At 51.3% G+C, this 23,702-nt stretch overlaps 1 protein-coding gene across 1 annotated transcript in view; it reads right to left on the bottom strand.

The window, feature by feature from the left end:
• The window catches only part of cables2b (Cdk5 and Abl enzyme substrate 2b), a 260,020-nt gene that overhangs the window by 61,946 nt on the left and 174,372 nt on the right, over positions 1–23,702 (bottom strand). The window contains 3 exon segments of the mRNA XM_061735119.1: positions 3,052–3,149; positions 16,697–16,865; positions 16,962–17,070. Of these exon segments, the coding sequence (XP_061591103.1) occupies positions 3,052–3,149; positions 16,697–16,865; positions 16,962–17,070 (376 nt within the window).

Genomic DNA, 23,702 nt, shown 5'->3' with positions numbered 1-23,702 from the left:
CTAAAGGCCTAACGTTGGCTTGACGTTTAATTGTAGTAAAGTAACATGGACTAGATGTTGGATGATGGTTTATTGCCAGCTGTCATGGCTTTGGTATTTAGTTCCTGTTTTATTCTGAAACCTTGTGTCTTTGTGTTTCAGTTCTGTCTTGACTTCCCTTGTTCCCATCTCCCCTGATTGTCTGCACCTGTGTCTCGTCAAGCCTTCTGTGTATATCTTGTCTTGTCTTTCTCTTGCTCCTTCCTGGGGCCTCATTTATAAAGCTTGTGTGTGCACAAAACAGGGCTTGAAAGATGCGCACGCCACCTTCTACGCAAAGGTTGGGATTTATTAAAAAAAAAACGAACGGGAAAATGTGCGTATCTTTACTCACACTTTGATCCTAGCGCAGGAAAATTTTGAAGATATGGGGAACTGGCGACGCAGACGGTGAGGTGGTGAAATGAAGCCAGATTCATGTCATACTTTTAATGTCATCACATATCAGACTTATAGATCCATGTACACCCAAGCCGGCAGTGTTATAGATCTATGTGTTCCGTAAGTGAGCCATTACGCATTGCAGTAGGTACTACGTTCATATATCATACTTCCATCTTCAAATGGTATGGGGTGGTGAATAGCACCAGAATTATTATTTATCATGACAAGGTCTGTAACAATCAGTCCAATTGCTGAGTAAGAATATAAATTGCGTGGTGACAGCCGTGCGTAATGCTGCACAATGGATGCGCTGCACTGCTTGAAGATCACGTAAATGGATCAGGATGGAGAGTGTATTTAGGGACATTGAAGATTTCCTGGCCCATGATGTCTGGCTAATAAGCCGATTTCGATTCCCTAGAGCAGCACTCTTGGATCTCTGTGCTGAACTGGTCCAGTATTAGACAGACCGACCCGCCGGAATCGCGCCATCCCGGTGCACATACAGGTGCTGACCACTCTTGGTTTTCTGTTCATCCTACAGGTAGGACGATTTGCGGAGGTAGGACAACTCGAGAGAACACCGGCATCGGAAAGTGACTTGGCTGCTCAGCATGGCCAGAGCTGCGGGCTCGTGCCCATCGCAGCGCTGATCGGTTCTCCCGGTCTCAGGTGATCGGTTCTCCCGGTCTCAGCTGATCGGTTCTCCCGGTCTCAGCTGATCGGTTCTCCCGGTCTCAGCTGATCCGTTCTCCCGGTCTCAGCTGATTCGTTCTCCCGGTCTCAGCTGATCCATTCTCCCGGTCTCAGCTGATCCGTTCTCCCGGTCTCAGCTGATTCGTTCTCCCGGTCTCAGCTGATCAGGCTCGGATGAAACCCGACACGCTGAGTCCTGACAACTGATTAATGTAATAACTTAAATAAAATACAATCAAACTAAGTTTTGTTCCTGCTCTATTTTTTAAATATGCACACTTGTATGCTTGTGTGTGAGTGTGCGTGTTGTGCGGCGCGCGTGTGTGTTGTTATAAGGCGGCGCTCCATGTGTGTGTAGACGGCACCTTTTCGGTCGGTGCTCCGTGTGTGTGTGTTTTAAATACAGAAATGACACACAAAACTGAGGGTGCGCCTTTCCACACGGCACCCGTATGGTCGTCAAAATACGGTAGTATTTTAAAGTGACCAAAATATATTTCTAAATTATTTAGCAGGATAAAAACTTAAAAACTTATTTGATCACTATTCAACATTTAATCATACTACTACTCCGACAGGTTGTTAAAGGAAAAATGTTAAACATTTTTGCTCTCATATTAAAAGAGACATTTTTCAGAAATTATTTTATGTCCTCTTGGCCTCCACCTTTTTTTATTTCTGCCACAGACCTGTCCGTGGCACTCACGGTGTTTACAGCAGCAACAAAGTGCTGCCACTCACTTGCTTTATTTTTATTAGTGATGCCACTACTGTGACCACCAAATAATGTTGTTTTCCTGGCCTCCACCTCATCCACGAGCACCTTGATCTCAGTCTCCACGAAATTTCGCTTTCTGGTCCATCCTGCCATGATTTTTGAGTATAAAACACCATTGATCAACAGGCTCATTCATATGCAAATACAGTCATCATGTAGTTTGCATTGACCATTCATGGTAGGACAGGATATGAGGCGAATTCACGTGCGCAACGTTCGGACTGGACTGTGATTTATAAAGAGAACATTGCGTGCAAGTGTGCGTGCACACGGTTTTATAAATCTGGATTTTTTTGTGCGCACGCCATTTTCGGCTTTTGAGCGCACGTACACTTTTAGTATGAATCCTACGCACTCTTTTATAAATGAGGCCCCTGGTCTGTACCGTTTCTACCCCCCTTGTGTCCTGTCAGATTTTTGGTAAGCTCCTATGTTTTTTGTACTTTGTAGATCCTTCTCAGCAGCGCCTTTGGTTTGTTTTTTGGATTAATAAACACAATTTTTTGGAGCTCCTGCCTCTTTGGTCTCCTGTATTTGGGTCCTACATCCACCATCTCCTGACACCAGCACTACATAATTATTTATGTGAAGTTCAAACCCGTAGTCAGCCAAGGATCGACTTTAATGTGTCAGCTGAACAGTCCAACAATTAAGCATGTGGAGCTGTTTCGTTGCACTAAAACATTTTGACAAATTTTTGAGCGTAGTGTAGCACATAAAACTGGTTCGAGTTCAGTAAGCACAACAAAATTCATACATAAGGTGCACCTGATTATATGCCTCACTGCCTGTTTTTGAGAAAATGTAAGGATTTTAAGTGCGCCATATAGTGTGGAAAATATGGTAGATAACATGTGGTAGATAATATGGTAGATAGCAGCCAGAGAAACAACACAGCCTTGAGGAAAGTCACCTCAATCACGTTATAAACAATCTCCATCATGTTATAGTGCTGCATTCACTATTTAGTCCCCCAGAAGCCAAAACTCATAATGATGTGGCAGTGCGCTGCAACCAACAGCTGTTAACACACAGGCATTAAACCTTAAATAATAGTACACCCTTTAACATCAAGATGTAGAACATTTTTCACTGTACCCACTTGAAGTTAAGAACAACAACAATTTTCACACTGGTTTTTTTCCTCCTCTTACCATGTAGGATGCGAAGATCAGAACCCGCTTGTGTTTTCCACAAGGCCACTGGGGGTCGCTGAGGAGATTTGGGTTGTAGTCAGGTACATCTTCCACACCTGAACCAGAGGGGCAAAACCCAGCTGAGTCACACAAGTACTCATTCAATCAGAAGGTCAAATGCACTCTGGTATGACTTATGACAGAGTGACACAGGTTTCTGGCTGGAGCAGCATTTGCAGAGAGCACTTGTTTACCTTCCGTCTCTAAATTGTAAGCTTCAGAAGGATTCTGAAGGCAGGACAGAAGCTTGTTAGCAGTTCAATACTACCAGACACATTGTCAAGGAAGAGCAGCGCTTCCCTAAAGACAAGGCTGTCTTTGACTTAATGTAGAATCAATCAATCAATCAATCAATCAATCAATCAATCAATCAATCAATCAAACTAGTGCTGTCAGGCAATTAAAAAAATGAATCTAATTAATTACAGGATTTATAATTAATTAATGTAATTAATCACATTTAATCTCATATCTGCTAAAGGTCCCCAAATAAATAATTTTAATTCTAGGACATTACAAAATTGCAGTGCATGACTAATCAATTGAATACATACATTTTTATTGGTAAAGTGTTCAATTCAATTCAATTCAATTTTATTTATATAGCGTCTAATACAACAGAGTTGTCTCTAGACGCTTTACAGAGACCCATACCCAGAACATGACCCCCGAGCAGTTATTACATAAACAATGGCAGGTAAAAACTCCCCTAGTGGGAGAAAAACCTTAAGCCAAACAGTGGCAAGGAAAAACTCCCCTTTAGGAGGGAAGAAACCTTGAGCAGGACCAGGCTCATCAGGGGGGACCCTCCTGCCGAGGGCCAGACTGGTGGGTCAGGGACGGCAACAGCACAGCAGGCAGGTGGAAGCAGCAACGGGATGACCGGGGGTGGGGACCGCCATCCAGCACGCAGCTCCCGAAGCTCCGGCCCAATCAGCAAGTCCCAGGTTGGGGTGCAGGGTCAGGAAAAGACTTGTGCTCCGTAATGCAAGCTACAAGCCACCCACGACCACCTGCAGGACAAAAGAGAGAAAAGGGAGGAGAAGGGGGGGCCAGCAACGGGATGACCAGGGATGGGGACCGCAGGCCAGCACGCAGCTCCCAAAGCTCCGGCCCAATCAGCAAGTCCCAGGTTGGGGTGCAGGGTCGGGGAAAGACTTGTGCTCCGTAATGCAAGCTACAAGCCACCCACGACCACCTGCAGGTTCCGGTGTCCGGCAAAGAATGCTGCAACATGGACAAAAGAGAGAAAAGGGAGGAGAAGGGGGGGCCAGCACAAGAAACCACAGGAGCGACTCTGACACACTAAAGTTTACACTACCTAGAGATTTACCAACACCAGCTAGAGGTTTACTAAACACTAACTATAGGCTTTACTAAACAGAAATGTTTTAAGTTTAGTTTTAAAGGTGGAGGTGGTGTCAGCCCCCTTAACCCAGATTGGAAGTTGGTTCCATAGTAGTGGTGCCTGATAGCAGAACGCCCGCCCTCCAAATCTACATTTAGATACTCTAGGAACTACGAGTAAACCTGCACTCTGAGAACGGAGAGCTCTGACAGGAACATAAGGCACTATCAGGTCTTGCAAATAATGCGGAGCTAAGCCGTTTTGGGCTTTATACGCAAGTAATAAAATTTTAAATTGGATTCTGAATTTTACGGGTAACCAATGGAGCAACGCTAACACTGGAGAGACGTGGTCTCTCCTGCTAATTCCTGTCAGTACTCGTGCTGCTGCATTTTGGATCAGCTGGAGCCTATTCAGCAAATTACTTGGACATCCTGCTAACAACACATTACAGTAATCCAGTCTAGAAGATACAAACGCATGAACTAGTTTTTCTGCATCACTCTGCGAGAGGATTTTCCTAATTTTTGCAATATTACGGAGATGGAAAAACGCTATTTTACAAACCTGATTAACATATGGTTTAAACGACAAATCCTGATCGAAAACAACACCAAGGTTTCTCACAGTTGCACTGGAAGCCATCGCAACACCATCTAGTCCCTTCCTAAAATGCTCTGGACCAGAATGATAACCTCTGTTTTATCTGAATTTAGAAGCAGGAAATTTCTGGACATCCAGTCCTTGATGTCCCTAAGACATGCCTGAAGTTTAACTAACGGTTCTGTTTCATCCGGCTTCATAGACAAATAGAGCTGCGTATCATCAGCATAACAATGAAAGTGTATGCCGTGATTCTGGATTATACTTCCCAACGGCTGCATGTATAAACTGAACAAGATGGCCCTAGCACTGAACCCTGCGGAACACCATAACAGACCCTTGACTGTTCTGAAGAAACCTCATGTACATGAACAAACTGGAACCTGTCAGATAGGCGCTATTTAAACCAACATAGAGCTGTCCCTTTAATCCCAACAACATGCTCTAACCTGTGCAGTAAAATGCCATGATCTATAGTGTCAAAAGCAGCACTGAGGTCCAGTAGAACCAGTATGGACACTAATCCCTTATCTGAGGCCATAAGGAGGTCATTCGTGACTCGAACAAGTGCTGTCTCTGTGCTATGATGCATTCTGAACCCTGACTGAAAGACTTCAAACAGATCATTTCTATACAAATAGTCACATAACTGGCTTGAAACTGCCTTTTCCAGAATTTTAGACACAAATGGAAGGTTGGAAATTGGTCTATAATTAGCTAAGGTGTCTGGGTCAAGAGAAGGTTTTTTAAGTAAAGGTTTAATTACTGCGACCTTGAAAACCTGTGGTACATATCCTAAACTTAGGGATAAGTTAATTTGGTCCAGTATTGTCGTACCAATAAGAGAAAAAATATGTTTGAATAGTCGAGTCGGGATGGGGTCTAACATACATGTGGTTGACTTAGCTCTATTAACGAGTGAAGTCAGCTCAGGGAGGTCTATAGGATCAAAACAGTCTAGAGTCAAGTCAGAGCCTAGGGAAGTCGCTAAAGCTGAAGAAACACCTACAACCGGCTGGTTGATTTCTTCTCTAATTCTCGCGATTTTACTGTTGAAGAAGCCCATAAAGTCCTCACTACTGAGAGCTGCAGGAATGCACGGCTCAACAGAGTTGTGACTCTTTGTCAGCCTGGCTACAGTGCTGAACAGAAAACGTGGGTTACTTTTGTTATCCTCTATCAACGTTAAATAATAAGCTGTTCTGGCTTTGCGAATGGCTTTTTTATATACTATTAGAATATCTTTCCATTCACGATGAGAGTCTACAGACCTACAAGAGTACCACTTCCTTTCCATTTTACGCACGTTTTGTTTCAACATGCGGATATCTGAATTATACCAGGGAGTTAAGCTCCTGTGGCTAGAAACCCTCCTTTTCAAAGGAGCAACTTCATCTAAAGCTGAATGCAACAAATCAGCAGTGTTACTAGCAAGGAAATCAACATCTGCAGAGGTAGAACCCAGGTCACTGGCCTCGACTACATCACTATTTCGCACTGTCGTAAGATAAGCAATGGCCTCCCTAAATTTAACAATAACTTCATCAGACAAACATCTGCTAAAATAATACCTCCTATTTTGCACTTCAACATCAACAAAATTAAATTCAAACGTTATTAAGTAATGGTCGGATAAAAGGGAGTTTACAGGTGACACCAACAGACCATCAGTTTCAACACCGTAGGTGAGAACGAGATCGAGAGTATGATTAAAACAGTGCGTCGGTTTATCCACTTTTTGTGAGATACCCATTGATTCTAGAAGAGAATCGAAGGCTAATTTAAGATTATCGCTTTCAACATCCATATGAATGTTAAAATCACCCACTATGATGAATTTATCTGTGCTGATCAATAATCCAGAAAGGAAATCTGAAAATTCAGACAAAAACTCCAGATACGCACCAGCAGGGGGCCGGTACACTACCACTAACACAACTGGCTTCTCTGATTTCCAGCTCGGAAATTTCAGACCAAGCATGAGGCTTTCAAATGTAATATAGTTGCACTTAGGTTCAAAGTGTGTTTATTAAATGAAATTCAACAGAAAAAATATCTTCCTGTTCAGATAATCGTGCATCTGTGCACATTGGCCTGGGGAGTGGTTTTAATACGGTTTGGTCTCCACCATTCCTCCATGAGACTCGTCTTCCACGATTGAAATTGGCCTGCAATCAGCAGCAACCACTTTGAGATTGAGTTTGTCAGTTTTTCTGTTGTGGCTTTGCTCATTCGTTTCCCAGATTCTGCAAGTGTGGGTTGGTGAAGTGAGCTCACGCTAGCACTAGTACCTATAACGTTTACAGTGGAACTTGTCCGGACATGTTTAGTGTGTAAATGATAATTCAGGCTGGAGCAGCTCTGGTGATAGGACAATTCTTTTTTACAAAATGTACAAATCACCACGTTCTTGTTGATAGTCCTGTCTTCTTTCTTTTTATATATAAACTTGCCGTTCAATGGCCCCAGCAAAAATTTGCTGCCTTTGTTAGTTTGACTAGCAGCAGGAGGGAAGTGACCTGCCACTGCCAAGTGGCTATGGGTCCCTCAATGGGACACATTTAAAATACTCACGCATTTTGCCACTCATAATTAATTGCATTAATTTTCATAACGCGTTAATTAGCAGTGTAATTAATTAATCTAATTAAGGCGCTAAACTGACAGCCCTAGTAGAAACATAAGTTAAACTGACATGCAATGTTGGAGAGCTGCAGTCACCTCAAAGAATCTGGGGTTCGAGGTTCAAGGTAACTTTTTTGTACAATAGTTGATTGAACACTATATGCGTACATATTAAGTGGGTTACACACCTGCAATTAGTTTTGTGAAAAGGTCACACTACACTAACCGCTTAAGGGCTGTGCACCTACTGAGAGAACCCAAATCAAACCAGACCAGAAAAAAATATGCTAGGTGGACTGATTTTTGTATTGAAGGGTTAGGTCTGAGGATTAATGGTGACACTTGCTTCATTTCTGCTTATTTTCAAAATAAAAAAAAAAGAATAATAAATGAAGCAAAAAATCACTGTTTTATTTGACTCCACATCAGTCAATTATTGTTGACACGCATTTCCAGCCTTTATAGAAATGCTTGATTTACAGAAATGTAAAGATTTAGCCTACTCTTTAATGAGATGAGTGACAGATATGAGAACGTCAGTCTGGTGCGTTAAAGCATCCTGAGCTCACACAAAATTTGGTGGCCTTCCTGGATTATACGCTTCTTTTATCTTTAGCAAAAACCAAAAACTTGACAGGACACATGGAGTGAGCAAACAGTACGGACCGACAGAGAGCAGGGAAAGACAAGACCAGATATACCCAGGAGATAAGTGGACAATCAGGGCAGACGAGAAACAGGCGGGGCAGAACACAAACCCCTCAAGGGACAGATCCCAGATGTCCTAAGGAAAACCCAACACACAGCCAAAGTTCCGGGGGGGGCAGACTGGCGAGACAGTTCGGGGGGGTCGCCCTCGGGGCCGGGCAGACCGGCGAGACAGTTAAGGAGGCCGTCCTCGAGGCCTAGGCCTGGGCTGTGGCTTGGGACTTGGCTTTGGGGCAGACAGGATACGAGGAACTGGCTGAGGGGGAACCCGGGTCCTCGGCGCTGGCTGCTGGGGAACCCGGGTCCTTGGAGGTGCCAGAGGGGTAACCCGGGCCCTCGGCGCTGGCTGCGGAGGAACCCGGGTCCTCTGCAGTGGCTGAGGGGGAACCCGGGTCCTCAGCGCTGGCTGCGGAGGAACCGGGTCCTCGGCACTGGCTGCGGGGGAACCCGGGTCCTTGGCGCTGGCTGCGGGGGAACCCGGGTCCTTGGCGCTGGCTGCGGGGGAACCCGGGTCCTCGGCACTGGCTGTGGGGGAACCCGGGTCCTTGGCACTGGCTGCGGGGGAACCCGGGTCCTCGGCGCTGGCTGCGGAGGAACCCGGGTCCTTGGCGCTGGCTGTGGGGGAACCCGGGTCCTCGGCACTGGCTGCGGGGGAACCCGGGTCCTTGTGTAATGGAAAATTTTGGTATAACACTGTCTGTTAACTGTTTTCATTCCTATGCCGAGGTCATGTTCCTTTGACACAGAGCCTGGCACGGTTGCCAGGGTGATGGGTGATGTTTTGTCTTTTCCAGCTCCCAAGTATAAAATAACATGTCTCTAATCTTCTTTAGCTCACTCAGGACTGACAGTTCATGTGACCGGTTGCACTGTGTGGCTCCATTCAATTGAATGTTTGTCCTCTTTTCATAAAATCTTCGAAAGACAGCTGAGGTGTCCTGACATTCTTTTTGAACAACAATTTTTGCCACCACACTTGGCGCTGGCTGCGGGGGAACCCGGGTCCTCGGCACTGGCTGCGGAGGAACCCGGGTCCTTGGCACTGGCTGCGGGGGAACCCGGGTCCTTGGCGCTGGCTGCGGGGGAACCCGGGTCCTCGGCACTGGCTGCGGGGGAACCCGGGTCCTTGGCACTGGCTGCGGGGGAACCCGGGTCCTTGGCGCTGGCTGCGGAGGAACCCGGGTCCTCGGCACTGGCTGCGGGGGAACCCGGGTCCTCGGCGCTGGCTGTGGGGGAACCCGGGTCCTCGGCGCTGGCTGCGGGGAACCCGGGTCCTCGGCACTGGCTGCGGAGGAACCCGGGTCCTCGGCGTTTGCTGTGGAGGAACCCGGGTCCTTGGAGGTGCCAGAGGGGGAGCCCGGGTCCTTGGCGTTGGCTGCGGGGGAACCCGGGTCCTTGGAGGTGCCAGAGGGGGAGCCCGGGTCCTCGGCGCTGGCTGCGGAGGAACCCGGGTCCTCGGCGCTGGCTGTGGAGAAACCCGATTCCTTGGAGGTGCCAGAGGGGGAGCCCGGGTCCTTGGCGTTGGCTGCGGGGGAACCCGGGTCCTTGGAGGTGCCAGAGGGGGAGCCCGGGTCCTCGCCGCTGGCTGCGGAGGAACCCGGGTCCTCGGCGCTGGCTGTGGAGAAACCTGATTCCTTGGAGGTGCCAGAGGGGGAGTCCGGGTCCTCTGCGCTGGCTGCGGGGGAACCCGGGTCCTTGGAGGGAACCCGGGTCCTCGGCACTGGCTGCGGGGAACCCGGGTCCTCGGCACTGGCTGCGGGGGAACCCGGGTCCTTGGCGCTGGCTGCGGGGGAACCTGGGTCCTCGGCGCTGGCTGCGGAGGAACCCGGGTCCTCGGCGTTTGCTGTGGAGGAACCCGGGTCCTTGGAGGTGCCAGAGGGGGAGCCCGGGTCCTTGGCGTTGGCTGCGGGGGAACCCGGGTCCTTGGAGGTGCCAGAGGGGGAGCCCGGGTCCTCGGCGCTGGCTGCGGAGGAACCCGGGTCCTCGGCGCTGGCTGTGGAGAAACCCGATTCCTTGGAGGTGCCAGAGGGGGAGCCCGGGTCCTTGGCGTTGGCTGCGGGGGAACCCGGGTCCTTGGAGGTGCCAGAGGGGGAACCCGGGTCCTCGGCGCTGGCTGTGGAGAAACCCGATTCCTTGGAGGTGCCAGAGGGGGAGTCCGGGTCCTCTGCGCTGGCTGCGGGGGAACCCGGGTCCTTGGAGGGAACCCGGGTCCTCGGCACTGGCTGCGGGGAACCCGGGTCCTCGGCACTGGCTGCGGGGGAACCCGGGTCCTTGGCACTGGCTGTGGAGAAACCCGATTCCTTGGAGGTGCCAGAGGGGGAGTCCGGGTCCTCTGCGCTGGCTGCGGGGGAACCCGGGTCCTTGGAGGGAACCCGGGTCCTCGGCACTGACTGCGGGGAACCCGGGTCCTCGGCACTGGCTGTGGGGGAACCCGGGTCCTTGGCACTGGCTGCGGGGGAACCCGGGTCCTTGGCGCTGGCTGCGGAGGAACCCGGGTCCTCGGCACTGGCTGCGGGGGAACCCGGGTCCTCGGCGCTGGCTGTGGGGGAACCCGGGTCCTCGGCGCTGGCTGCGGGGAACCCGGGTCCTCGGCACTGGCTGCGGGGGAACCCGGGTCCTTGGCGCTGGCTGCGGGGGACGCCGGGTCCTCGGCGCTGGCTGCGGAGGAACCCGGGTCCTCGGCGTTTGCTGTGGAGGAACCCGGGTCCTTGGAGGTGCCAGAGGGGGAGCCCGGGTCCTTGGCGTTGGCTGCGGGGGAACCCGGGTCCTTGGAGGTGCCAGAGGGGGAGCCCGGGTCCTCGGCGCTGGCTGAGGAGGAACCCGGGTCCTCGGCGCTGGCTGTGGAGAAACCCGATTCCTTGGAGGTGCCAGAGGGGGAGCCCGGGTCCTTGGCGTTGGCTGCGGGGGAACCCGGGTCCTTGGAGGTGCCAGAGGGGGAGCCCGGGTCCTCGGCGCTGGCTGCGGAGGAACCCGGGTCCTCGGCGCTGGCTGTGGAGAAACCCGATTCCTTGGAGGTGCCAGAGGGGGAGCCCGGGTCCTTGGCGTTGGCTGCGGGGGAACCCGGGTCCTTGGAGGGAACCCGGGTCCTCGGCACTGGCTGCGGGGAACCCGGGTCCTCGGCACTGGCTGCGAGGGAACCCGGGTCCTTGGCACTGGCTGTGGAGAAACCCGATTCCTTGGAGGTGCCAGAGGGGGAGTCCGGGTCCTCTGCGCTGGCTGCGGGGGAACCCGGGTCCTTGGAGGGAACCCGGGTCCTCGGCACTGGCTGCGGGGAACCCGGGTCCTCGGCACTGGCTGTGGGGGAACCCGGGTCCTTGGCACTGGCTGCGGGGGAACCCGGGTCCTTGGCGCTGGCTGTGGAGAAACCCGATTCCTTGGAGGTGCCAGAGGGGGAGCCCGGGTCCTTGGAGGTGCCAGACGGGGAGCCCAGGTCCTCGGCGCTGGCTGAGGAGGAACCCGGGTCCTCGGCGCTGGCTGTGGAGAAACCCGATTCCTTGGAGGTGCCAGAGGGGGAGCCCAGGTCCTTGGCGTTGGCTGCGGGGGAACCCGGGTCCTTGGAGGTGCCAGAGGGGGAGCCCGGGTCCTCGGCGCTGGCTGCGGAGGAACCCGGGTCCTCGGCGCTGGCTGTGGAGAAACCCGATTCCTTGGAGGTGCCAGAGGGGGAGTCCGGGTCCTCTGCGCTGGCTGCGGGGGAACCCGGGTCCTTGGAGGGAACCCGGGTCCTCGGCACTGGCTGCGGGGAACCCGGGTCCTCGGCACTGGCTGCGGGGGAACCCGGGTCCTCTGCGCTGGCTGCGGGGGAACTCGGGTCCTCGGCGCTGGCTGCGGGGAAACCCGGGTCCTTGGAGCTGGCTGCGGGGGAGCCCGGGTCCGAGGCGTTTGCTGTGGAGGAACCCGGGTCCTTGGAGGTGCCAGAGGGGGAGCCCGGGTCCTTGGCGTTGGCTGCGGGGGAACCCGGGTCCTTGGAGGTGCCAGAGGGGGAGCCCGGGTCCTCGGCGCTGGCTGAGGAGGAACCCGGGTCCTCGGCGCTGGCTGTGGAGAAACCCGATTCCTTGGAGGTGCCAGAGGGGGAGCCCGGGTCCTTGGCGTTGGCTGCGGGGGAACCCGGGTCCTTGGAGGTGCCAGAGGGGGAGCCCGGGTCCTCGGCGCTGGCTGCGGAGGAACCCGGGTCCTCGGCGCTGGCTGTGGAGAAACCCGATTCCTTGGAGGTGCCAGAGGGGGAGTCCGGGTCCTCTGCGCTGGCTGCGGGGGAACCCGGGTCCTTGGAGGGAACCCGGGTCCTCGGCACTGGCTGCGGGGAACCCGGGTCCTCGGCACTGGCTGCGGGGGAACCCGGGTCCTCTGCGCTGGCTGCGGGGGAACTCGGGTCCTCGGCGCTGGCTGCGGGGAAACCCGGGTCCTTGGAGCTGGCTGCGGGGGAGCCCGGGTCCTCGGCGTTTGCTGTGGAGGAACCCGGGTCCTTGGAGGTGCCAGAGGGGGAGCCCGGGTCCTTGGCGTTGGCTGCGGGGGAACCCGGGTCCTTGGAGGTGCCAGAGGGGGAGCCCGGGTCCTCGGCGCTGGCTGAGGAGGAACCCGGGTCCTCGGCGCTGGCTGTGGAGAAACCCGATTCCTTGGAGGTGCCAGAGGGGGAGCCCGGGTCCTTGGCGTTGGCTGCGGGGGAACCCGGGTCCTTGGAGGTGCCAGAGGGGGAGCCCGGGTCCTCGGCGCTGGCTGCGGAGGAACCCGGGTCCTCGGCGCTGGCTGTGGAGAAACCCGATTCCTTGGAGGTGCCAGAGGGGGAGTCCGGGTCCTCTGCGCTGGCTGCGGGGGAACCCGGGTCCTTGGAGGGAACCCGGGTCCTCGGCACTGGCTGCGGGGAACCCGGGTCCTCGGCACTGGCTGTGGGGGAACCCGGGTCCTCTGCGCTGGCTGCGGGGGAACTCGGGTCCTCGGCGCTGGCTGCGGGGAAACCCGGGTCCTTGGAGCTGGCTGCGGGGGAGCCCGGGTCCTCGGCGTTTGCTGTGGAGGAACCCGGGTCCTTGGAGGTGCCAGAGGGGGAGCCCGGGTCCTTGGCGTTGGCTGCGGGGGAACCCGGGTCCTTGGAGGTGCCAGAGGGGGAGCCCGGGTCCTCGGCGCTGGCTGAGGAGGAACCCGGGTCCTCGGCGCTGGCTGTGGAGAAACCCGATTCCTTGGAGGTGCCAGAGGGGGAGCCCGGGTCCTTGGCGTTGGCTGCGGGGGAACCCGGGTCCTTGGAGGGGCCAGAGGGGGAGCCCGGGTCCTCGGCGCTGGCTGCGGAGGAACCCGGGTCCTCGGCGCTGGCTGTGGAGAAAAACCCGATTCCTTGGAGGTGCCAGAGGGGGAGTCCGGGTCCTCTGCGCTGGCTGCGGGGGAACCCGGGTCCTTGGAGGGAACCCGGGTCCTCGGCACTGGCTGCGGGGAACCCGGGTCCTCGGCACTGGCTGCGGGGGAACCCGGGTCCTCTGCGCTGGCTGCGGGGGAACTCGGGTCCTCGGCGCTGGCTGCGGGGAAACCCGGGTCCTTGGAGCTGGCTGCGGGGGAGCCCGGGTCCTCGGCGTTTGCTGTGGAGGAACCCGGGTCCTTGGAGGTGCCAGAGGGGGAGCCCGGGTCCTTGGCGTTGGCTGCGGGGGAACCCGGGTCCTTGGAGGTGCCAGAGGGGGAGCCCGGGTCCTCGGCGCTGGCTGAGGAGGAACCCGGGTCCTCGGCGCTGGCTGTGGAGAAACCCGATTCCTTGGAGGTGCCAGAGGGGGAGCCCGGGTCCTTGGCGTTGGCTGCGGGGGAACCCGGGTCCTTGGAGGTGCCAGAGGGGGAGCCCGGGTCCTCGGCGCTGGCTGCGGAGGAACCCGGGTCCTCGGCGCTGGCTGTGGAGAAACCCGATTCCTTGGAGGTGCCAGAGGGGGAGTCCGGGTCCTCTGCGCTGGCTGCGGGGGAACCCGGGTCCTTGGAGGGAACCCGGGTCCTCGGCACTGGCTGCGGGGAACCCGGGTCCTCGGCACTGGCTGCGGGGGAACCCGGGTCCTTGGCACTGGCTGTGGAGAAACCCGATTCCTTGGAGGTGCCAGAGGGGGAGTCCGGGTCCTCTGCGCTGGCTGCGGGGGAACCCGGGTCCTTGGAGGGAACCCGGGTCCTCGGCACTGGCTGCGGGGAACCCGGGTCCTCGGCACTGGCTGTGGGGGAACCCGGGTCCTTGGCACTGGCTGCGGGGGAACCCGGGTCCTTGGCGCTGGCTGCGGAGGAACCCGGGTCCTCGGCACTGGCTGCGGGGGAACCCGGGTCCTCGGCGCTGGCTGTGGGGGAACCCGGGTCCTCGGCGCTGGCTGCGGGGAACCCGGGTCCTCGGCACTGGCTGCGGGGGAACCCGGGTCCTTGGCGCTGGCTGCGGGGGACGCCGGGTCCTCGGCGTTTGCTGTGGAGGAACCCGGGTCCTTGGAGGTGCCAGAGGGGGAGCCCGGGTCCTTGGCGTTGGCTGCGGGGGAACCCGGGTCCTTGGAGGTGCCAGAGGGGGAGCCCGGGTCCTCGGCGCTGGCTGAGGAGGAACCCGGGTCCTCGGCGCTGGCTGTGGAGAAACCCGATTCCTTGGAGGTGCCAGAGGGGGAGCCCAGGTCCTTGGCGTTGGCTGCGGGGGAACCCGGGTCCTTGGAGGTGCCAGAGGGGGAGCCCGGGTCCTCGGCGCTGGCTGCGGAGGAACCCGGGTCCTCGGCGCTGGCTGTGGAGAAACCCGATTCCTTGGAGGTGCCAGAGGGGGAGTCCGGGTCCTCTGCGCTGGCTGCGGGGGAACCCGGTTCCTTGGAGGGAACCCGGGTCCTCGGCACTGGCTGCGGGGAACCCGGGTCCTCGGCACTGGCTGCGGGGGAACCCGGGTCCTCTGCGCTGGCTGCGGGGGAACTCGGGTCCTCGGCGCTGGCTGCGGGGAAACCCGGGTCCTTGGAGCTGGCTGCGGGGGAGCCCGGGTCCGAGGCGCTGGCTGCGGGGGAACCCGGGTTCTCGGCATGTGCTGCGGGGGAACCCGGGTCATCGGCGCTGGCTGCGGGGGAACCCGGGTTCTCGGCACGTGCTGCGGGTAACCCGGGTTCTCGGCACGTGCTGCGGGGGAACCCGGGTCCTTGGCGCTGGCTGCGGGGGAACCCGGGTCCTCGGCACTGGCTGCGGGGGAACCCGGGTCCTCGACACTGGCTGCGGGGGAACCCGGGTCCTCGGCACTGGCACGTGCTTGGCACTGGTTGAGGGGGTACGGGACCATCACCGGAGCAGGAGCTGATGCGTCTTTTTCTAATTTATTGTACTTATTGTACTTGTAGTTGAATAACAACTGCCATGCAACTACAGTATGGCTGCGTCCGAAATCCCATACTTCCACCCTAATGAGTAGCAAAAACAGTATGTGAGATTTTTTAGTGCGTCTGAAACATTAGTACGTACACAATAGTATGTACTATCCATACTCATTCCGGAGAAATGTAGTCGTATAGATTGATGGACAGAAACTTCCCACAATGCAATGCAGCGGTGTTTGGTTGCTAAGTGCTGCGCAGATACGTATATGTCATAAGTATAATATTAAGTATAATAATATTATTATATAATATTAATATTATAATATTTGCATATAATAATATTATATAATGTCATCTTGTTTCTTCCACGATAAAGGGGAAAGAGCAGAGCGGTGCTGCTGCTGTGACAGGAGTTGTTACCATGGTAACAACTGCTACTGCTGCTGTGACAGGAGTTGTTACCATGGTAACAATTCCCCCTCCCAATGGCAGGAAGTGCCGTGTGGCTCTGAGTAGTGCGTCCAAATGAATGCATACTACTGATATTTACTCAGAAGTGTGCCGAACCTAAGTATACTTTTTGAGTACAGTATATACTATTTAGTATGGCATTTCGGATGCACCGTATGCCTTCAATTACTGATATTACAAAAACACTTGATTTCCCCTTGCATGGTAGAAAAATGCCAGTAGACAGGTCGCCAGTCCATCGAAGGGCCACATATATAGACAAACAACCAGACACACTCACACTCACACCTACGGGCAATTTAGAATCACCAATTAACCTAATATGCATGTTTTTGGACTGTGGGATGAAACCGGAGTACCCGGAGGAAACCCACGCAAGCACGGGGAGAACATGCAAACTCCACACAGAAAGACCCTGCTGGGCCTGGGAGTGGAGCCGGGCACCTTCTTGCTGTGAGGCAACAGTGCTAACCACTAAGCCACCGTGCAAAATCCTGAAGAAATAACACTTGATTTGGAAGCTGGAAGCTGGCTGAAGTCCAGCTTGGGTCTGTGTGTGTGTGTTTGTGTGTGTTACCGAGGTCCAGTCCCACAGTGCTGTTCAGGCGGCTGGAGGGGCAGCCCCTGCCTGGCATGCTGTGTGTGCTCCTTGACACAGGAATCTGTAGCATTAAGTCAATGGTTGATGTCGGCCTTTGCCTCACCAAAGCGTTGGTGGGGTACAGAAACTGGGCATATGACACCGACTGACAGAGAGAGAGGTGGCAGGAGGAGATACAGTTATAGCATCTGAACACAGAAACACTCAAAAGTAATATGTGTGAAAAGCTGGAGGCCCGCACCCTGCCGTATGTATCCAAGTGGAATCCCTCAAGCCCAGGCAGCATCTCTAGGGTGGTGGAGATGTTTCCAGAGGAGTGCCTTCTCCTTGGTTGGTTTAACGTGGGGTCACTAGACAGAGAGAAGCATTTCAGGCCTCTGAAAAGAATATACCTCGAAGGATCACAATATAATAAGTCAAACACATATTGAGCATTCTCCTGAAAAGGTGCAGTCATACTGCATTTTCCTGCAAGTGCAATGATCTCTCATTTCCTCCTAAACAACATCCACATGGACTCAAGTTATGGCCTTCGATGTAGCAGGTGTCAAATATGAAGAGCTCAGATCAAAAATTGAAAACATGATAAATCCCAATCAGAAGACTGCAACCACTAAAACAAGAACAACCACAGTCTGAACAGAAGATGAAGTGTTTCAAAACAATTTAGCATCACAGCAACGTCAAAGCCTCAGCACAACAATACAACACAATAATTCATTTTTAGAAAATAAATAGATGCAAGGGTTTTAATTTGAATTTAGAAGCAAAAAATTTCCGAACATCCAGTCCTTGATGTCACTAAGACATGCCTGAAGTTTAGGTAAAGGTTCTGTTTCATCCGGCTTCATAGACAAAAAGAGCTGCGTATCATCAGCATAGCAATGAAAGTGTATGCCGTGATTCTGGATTATACTTCCCAATGGCTGCATGTATAAACTAAACAAGATTGGCCCTAGCACTGAACCCTGCGGAACACCATAACAGACCCTTGACTGTTCTGAAGAAAACTCATGTACATGAACAAACTGGAATCTGTCAGATAGATATGATTTAAACCAACGTAGAGCTGTCCCTTTAATCCCAACAACATGCTCTAACCTGTGCAGTAAAATGCTGATATACAGTGTCAAAAGCAGCACTGAGGTCCAGTAGAACCAGTATGGACACTAATCCCTTATCTGAGGTCCAGTAGAACCAGTATGGACACTAATCCCTTATCTGAGGTCCAGTAGAACCAGTATGGACACTAATCCCTTATCTGAGGTCCAGTAGAACCAGTATGGACACTAATCCCTTATCTGAGGTCCAGTAGAACCAGTATGGACACTAATCCCTTATCTGAGGCCATAAGAAGGTCATTCGTGACTGGAACCAGTGCTGTCTGTGCTATGATGCATTCTGAACCCTGACTGAAAAACTTAAAACAGATAATTTCTATACAAATAGTCACATAACTGGCTTGCAACTACTTTTTCCAGAATTTTACATAGCCTACAAATGGAAGATTGGAAAGTGGTCTATAATTAGCTAAGATGTCCACCTGTTTCAAATGCTATCAGTCCACTGAATAGGAATTTATCATGTATAATCAGAGCCTTGAATTGTGTGAGTAGATGGGATACTGTCTACCCGGTAGATTTTTGTCATTATTCTTTGGGTTGATATTGGCTTTCTCTTCTTGAGGGTTAGGGTAGGTGAGGTATGATGACTCTGAAATGTGTAGTTGAGCGTAGAATGGTGACAAAACATCTACTGAGCCTAAGTTTCGTTTTCAATAGCAGTAGCTGGTTTAAAATACATAGAGAAAGCCATTATAAACCCAAAGAATAATGACAAAAATCACCCGGGTAGACAGTATCCCATCTACTCACAGCATTCAAGGCTCTGATTACACATGATAAATTCCTATTCAGTGGACTGCATTTGAAGCCGCTGAGATATCTAGGTCAAGAGAAGGTTTTGTTTTTTTTACCTTGTCTGCACACATATTAATGGTTAATACCATGCTGGTAAAAACCTAAGGCATATATATGTGCATTGTTACGACATTTAATATATATACGCATACATACGCATACACACATACAAATCAGTGGCTTTGGGGTCCACTGCTAACCTAGGAAGCAAGAGCACACGGAAGCACACGGCAAGCACTGGAAATCTGCAACAAAAACCACAAACGAAACACGAAACCGACACGGAGCAGACCAAAACACGAGCAGCGATCGACCCAAATCTCGAGATCTGATCACAGTCTAAGCTAAGCTACCGCTAACTAACCCCAAAACTACAGAGCAAGCATGCAGGTGAACAAGCCAATGTGTATGTCTACGTGTGTGTGTGTGTGTGTGTGTGTGTATGTATATGTCTGTGTGAGAAGGTTTTTTAAGTAAAGGTTTAATTACTGCAACTTTGAAAACTTGTGGTACATATCCTAAGTTTAGGGATAAGTTGATCTAGTCCAGTATTGTCGCACCAATAAGAGAAAAATCATTTTTGAATAGTGGAGTCGGGATGGGGTCTGACATACATGTGGTTGACTTAGCTCTATTGACGATTGAGGTCAGCTCAGGGAGGTCTATAGGATCAAAACAGTCTAGAGTCAAGTCAGAGCCTAGGGAAGTTGCTAAAGCTGAAGAAACGCCCACAACTGCTACCGGGTGGGCCTGATTGATATCTTCTCTAATTTTGAGGATTTTACTGTTAAAGAAGCTTTCACTACTGAGAGCTGCAAGAATGCACGGCTCAACAGAGTTGTAGATCTTTGTCAGCCTGGCTACAGTGCTGAACAGAAAAAGTGGGTTACTTTTGTTATCCTCTATCAACGATGAATAATAAGCTGCTCTGGCTTTACGAATGGCTTTTCTAAATACTATTAGAATATATTTCCATTCACGATAGGAGTCTACAGACTTACAAGGGTACCACTTCCTTTCCATTTTACGCACGTTTTGTTTCAACATGCGGATATCTGAATTATACCAGGGAGTTAAGCTCCTGCGGCTAGAAACCCTCCTTTTCAAAGGAGCAACTTAATCTAAAGCTGAGTGCAACAAATCAGCAGTGTTACTAGCAAGGAAATCAACATCAGAGGTAGAACCCAGGTCACTGGTCTCGACTACTTCACTATTTTCCACTGTCGTAAGATGAGCAATGGCCTCCCTAAATTTAGCAATAACTTCATCAGACAAACATATTCTAAAATAATATCTCCTATTTTGTGCTATTTTGCGAACAAGGCATAGCATCAGTCTCAGCTCAGATGATCCCAGAGACCGACCACAAGAGTCTTAAGTTTCATCCTCAATGCCCTTAAGTTGTCTTAATTTTGCAATGTTTCTTAGATACAAAAAAGCTGAGCAAGTCAACTGCTGAACATGAGCATCTAAGAACAGAACTGTCCAGGACGACACCGAGGTTACACAAACCAGATTTTACGAATGCAACAGACCCAAACTTTATGGTTGAGATGCAACTGTTGGATCAAAAAATAATAGTCTCAGTTTTACTTGAGTTTAACTGTAGACAGTGTGCAACTAACCTGGAATTGATGACAGTTAAACAATAATTTAACTATTAAGTGAAACTAAATGGGCTGGAAAGAGCAAAGAAGCTGGATATTAGTGGTGGGGAAAACAATCAATATTGCAATATATTGTTGCGCTCTCTGTCGCAATAAATAATTGATAAACTGACGGCAAATATCGATATTTTATTACAACACACGTAATGGATTTACATGGTTGTCGCCACACTATTGTTCATGCACTTCAATTTGTCCAGCTGTACAGTGTTTACATTTATAAGACTAGGAGGCAGTGTAGTGTCCTCAGAAAGAAACGTTGGAGTCTTCAACTGATGTTCAGGATTTTATTAAGTTCCTTCACACCGTAAGAGCTGCAGTAAACAGATATTCATCTTACAACACACTTCAAACAAATATTTACAAACGTATTGAGCAGAGTCGAAAGGCGAACCTCTCAATTTATCGGTCAATCTACGTACCTACCCTCACCTCTGGTCATGAACTCTGGGTAGTGACTGAAAATATTAGATGGCGGATACAAGGGGCCGAGATGAGTTTCCTCCGCAGGGTGGCTGGACGCTCCTTTACCCTGGATTCACACTGAAAGCATCACGGGCGTCACAGGCGTCCGGCTGCCATTCATTTTCTATGAAAGTGCGCTGTGAGTTTGAGTTTGAGTTTATTTTATTTATAACAGGGACAATACATATTAATGAACATATACATGTAAATATGCAAGATTATAGCCAACGGCTAATTTTCATCTTTAGTCCCTTCGGCAGGTTAGGCAGGTCTCTGTGAGAGACGTCGAAGCCATCGGAGGCGTCGGGAGCAGCAGGAGCAGAGCGTCAATTTGAAGTTGAAAAATCTCAACTTTATGCAAATGAGCAGTGACGACGCCGAGGCAACAAACTTTTATCTTTATACTTTTTATCTTTATTTTATTTTATTTTATCAGGAATTAATTTATTTCCTCCAGCAAACTAACATTTTTGCTGGATGGAAGAGCTAGAGGAAGAGCTGGAGGAAGAGATGGAGGAAGAGTTGGAGGAAGAGATGGAGGAAGAGCTGGAGGAAGAGCTGGAGGAAGAGCTGAAGGAAGAGCTGTAGGAATAATAATAATTTAACTTGTAATACACTTTCCATTCAATGAATCTCAAAGTGCTACACTTATGGCCTGATTTACTAAAGGTTTGCGTGCGTAAAAACGTGTACAAACTTGACATCACCCGCAAACCAATGTGCAAGCTGATCTACTAACAGCGTGCAAAGAGGACTGCACCTCTCAAATGAGCAAAATAGCACACGCTATTCATTTAGTACTTTTGCCCTGATGAATAATCAATATGGGGCGTACCCGCCAGAAAGCGCTAAATACTGGGAGGGGAAAATGCAAATAAGTTTATTTACCACACGCAATGAGATTTACCAAGCCAGAAAGTAATTGCGGGGATTGTGATTGCGTCTGTATTTAATACGTTCGAAAGGAAGATGCTAATCTGCCCAGCATTACGCACCGATGGCTGCTGTTATTGTGGCAAGAAGGCAACATCGCCAAAATCAAAGAATAGCAGAGAGAGAGTCTTTCGGACTCGTGTAAATTTGATTGGAATGAATGAAAACCAGATAGTTGAAACATATCGACTATCTAGCGATTCCATCTTGGAGCTGTTGAATGAGTTAAGGGCTGATTTGAGGACTGGGGTGGGGATGGCTCAACTTGTGGTGAGGATTCTCCACATGCAAAAGGAGAAATATTTTATTTGAATGTTAAATCGAGTATTATTCAGCAAAAGGTTGCCACAGGAGGCACATTCATTTTTTTATTTGTGATAATAAATAAATCACGTGTTTTCATGGAGAAAAAAGTGTTTCTTATTGTGCGCCTATACTTGTTCTGCAGTTGTCATACCCCGGTGTTGTGCCGTATTCAGCACCCCTGCCGTGAAAAGCACCCCCTCGTCTGACAAAAATTATATTCTCATTCCGTGTCACGTTCTGTTTAGCGTCCAGTTTTGTGTTAATGATTCATGTTTAAATGCGCTCATGGATTCCACAATAGTCATACTTTCCCACAATCACAGTCACAGATAACAAAAATCGGGTAAATGGTTATTGATGTCATTAATTAATAGCCTGCTTACTGTGTTGTCTTCCATAATATTTGTAAATATATATAATATAAACTCCTAAGTCTGTGTTTGTGTGAGTGTGTATATATAAATATATTGAAGTGTCAGTGTGTTGTTTTTTTTCTTGGTCTACTTATCATTGAATATACGAGGGGGTGCTTTTCACGGCAGGGGTGCTGAATACGGCACAACAATTTGCCTCTTCCACTAATATCTCTAACTCCAACTCGTCAAATTTCATTTTGCGCTCGCAAACCGTAAGACACGCAACACCTCATTTAAATACTGCGGTTTGCACCTGTTATCAATTGCGCAAGCATTCTTAGTTGATCACCCGCAAAATACACAACAACAGCACGTGCAAACTTTTTCAGTGCACACGCAATTTAGTACTCTTTATTTAGGATCTTAGTAAATCAGGCCCTTAGACCATTATTCATTCACACACATTCTCTCCGGTGGTGGTAGCTACATTTGTAGCCACAAATCCGCGCCAAACGGCCCCTCCAACCACCACCAACATTGATACACATTCAAACACATTCACACGGGCAAGGTGGGTAAGGTGTCTTGCCCAAGGACACCAAGACAGCAACTGGGACGGAGCGGGATTCGAACCGCCAACCTTCCGATCATTGGACGACCCACTCAACCACCTGAGCTACTGCCGCCCCGACAGGAAGATAGGAAGAGCTGTAGGAAGAGCTGGAGGAGGAGGAGCTGGAGGAGGAAGAGCTGGAGGAAGAGCTGGAGGAGGAGGAGCTGGAGGAGGAAGAGCTGGAGGAAGAGCTGGAGGAGGAGAAGCTGGAGGAAGAGCTGGAGGAAGAGCTGGGGGAAGAGCTGGAGGAAGAGATGGAGGAAGAGCTGGAGGAAGAGCTGTAGGAAGAGCCGTAGGAAGAGCTGGAGGAAGAGCTGGATGAAGAGCTGGAGGAAGAGCTGGAGGAAGAGCTGTAAGGAAGAGCTGTAGGAAGAGCTGTAGGAAGAGCTGGAGGAAGAGGAGCTGGAGGAGGAGGAGCTGGAGGAAGAGCTGGAGGAAGAGCTGGAGGAAGAGATGGAGGAAGAGCTGGAGGAAGAGCTGGAAGAAGAGCTGGAGGAAGAAATGGAGGAGGAGCTGGAGGAAGAGCTGGAGGAAGAGCTGGAGGAAGAACTGGAGGAAGAACTGGAGGAAGAGCTGGAGGAAGAGCTGGAGGAAGAGCTGGAGGAAGAACTGGAGGAAGAGCTGGAGGAAGAGCTGGAGGAAGAGCTGGAGGAAGTGTCTGGGGTGAAGGAAGTCTGGGCATCTCTGTTGAGGCTGCTGCCCCCGCGACCCGGGAACGGATAA

The sequence above is a fragment of the Cololabis saira genome, chromosome 12 (assembly GCF_033807715.1).
Source record: "Cololabis saira isolate AMF1-May2022 chromosome 12, fColSai1.1, whole genome shotgun sequence".
Taxonomy (NCBI): domain Eukaryota; kingdom Metazoa; phylum Chordata; class Actinopteri; order Beloniformes; family Belonidae; genus Cololabis; species Cololabis saira.
The sequence above is the reverse complement of the archived record's forward strand: the minus strand, read 5'-3'. Positions and strand labels throughout refer to the sequence as shown.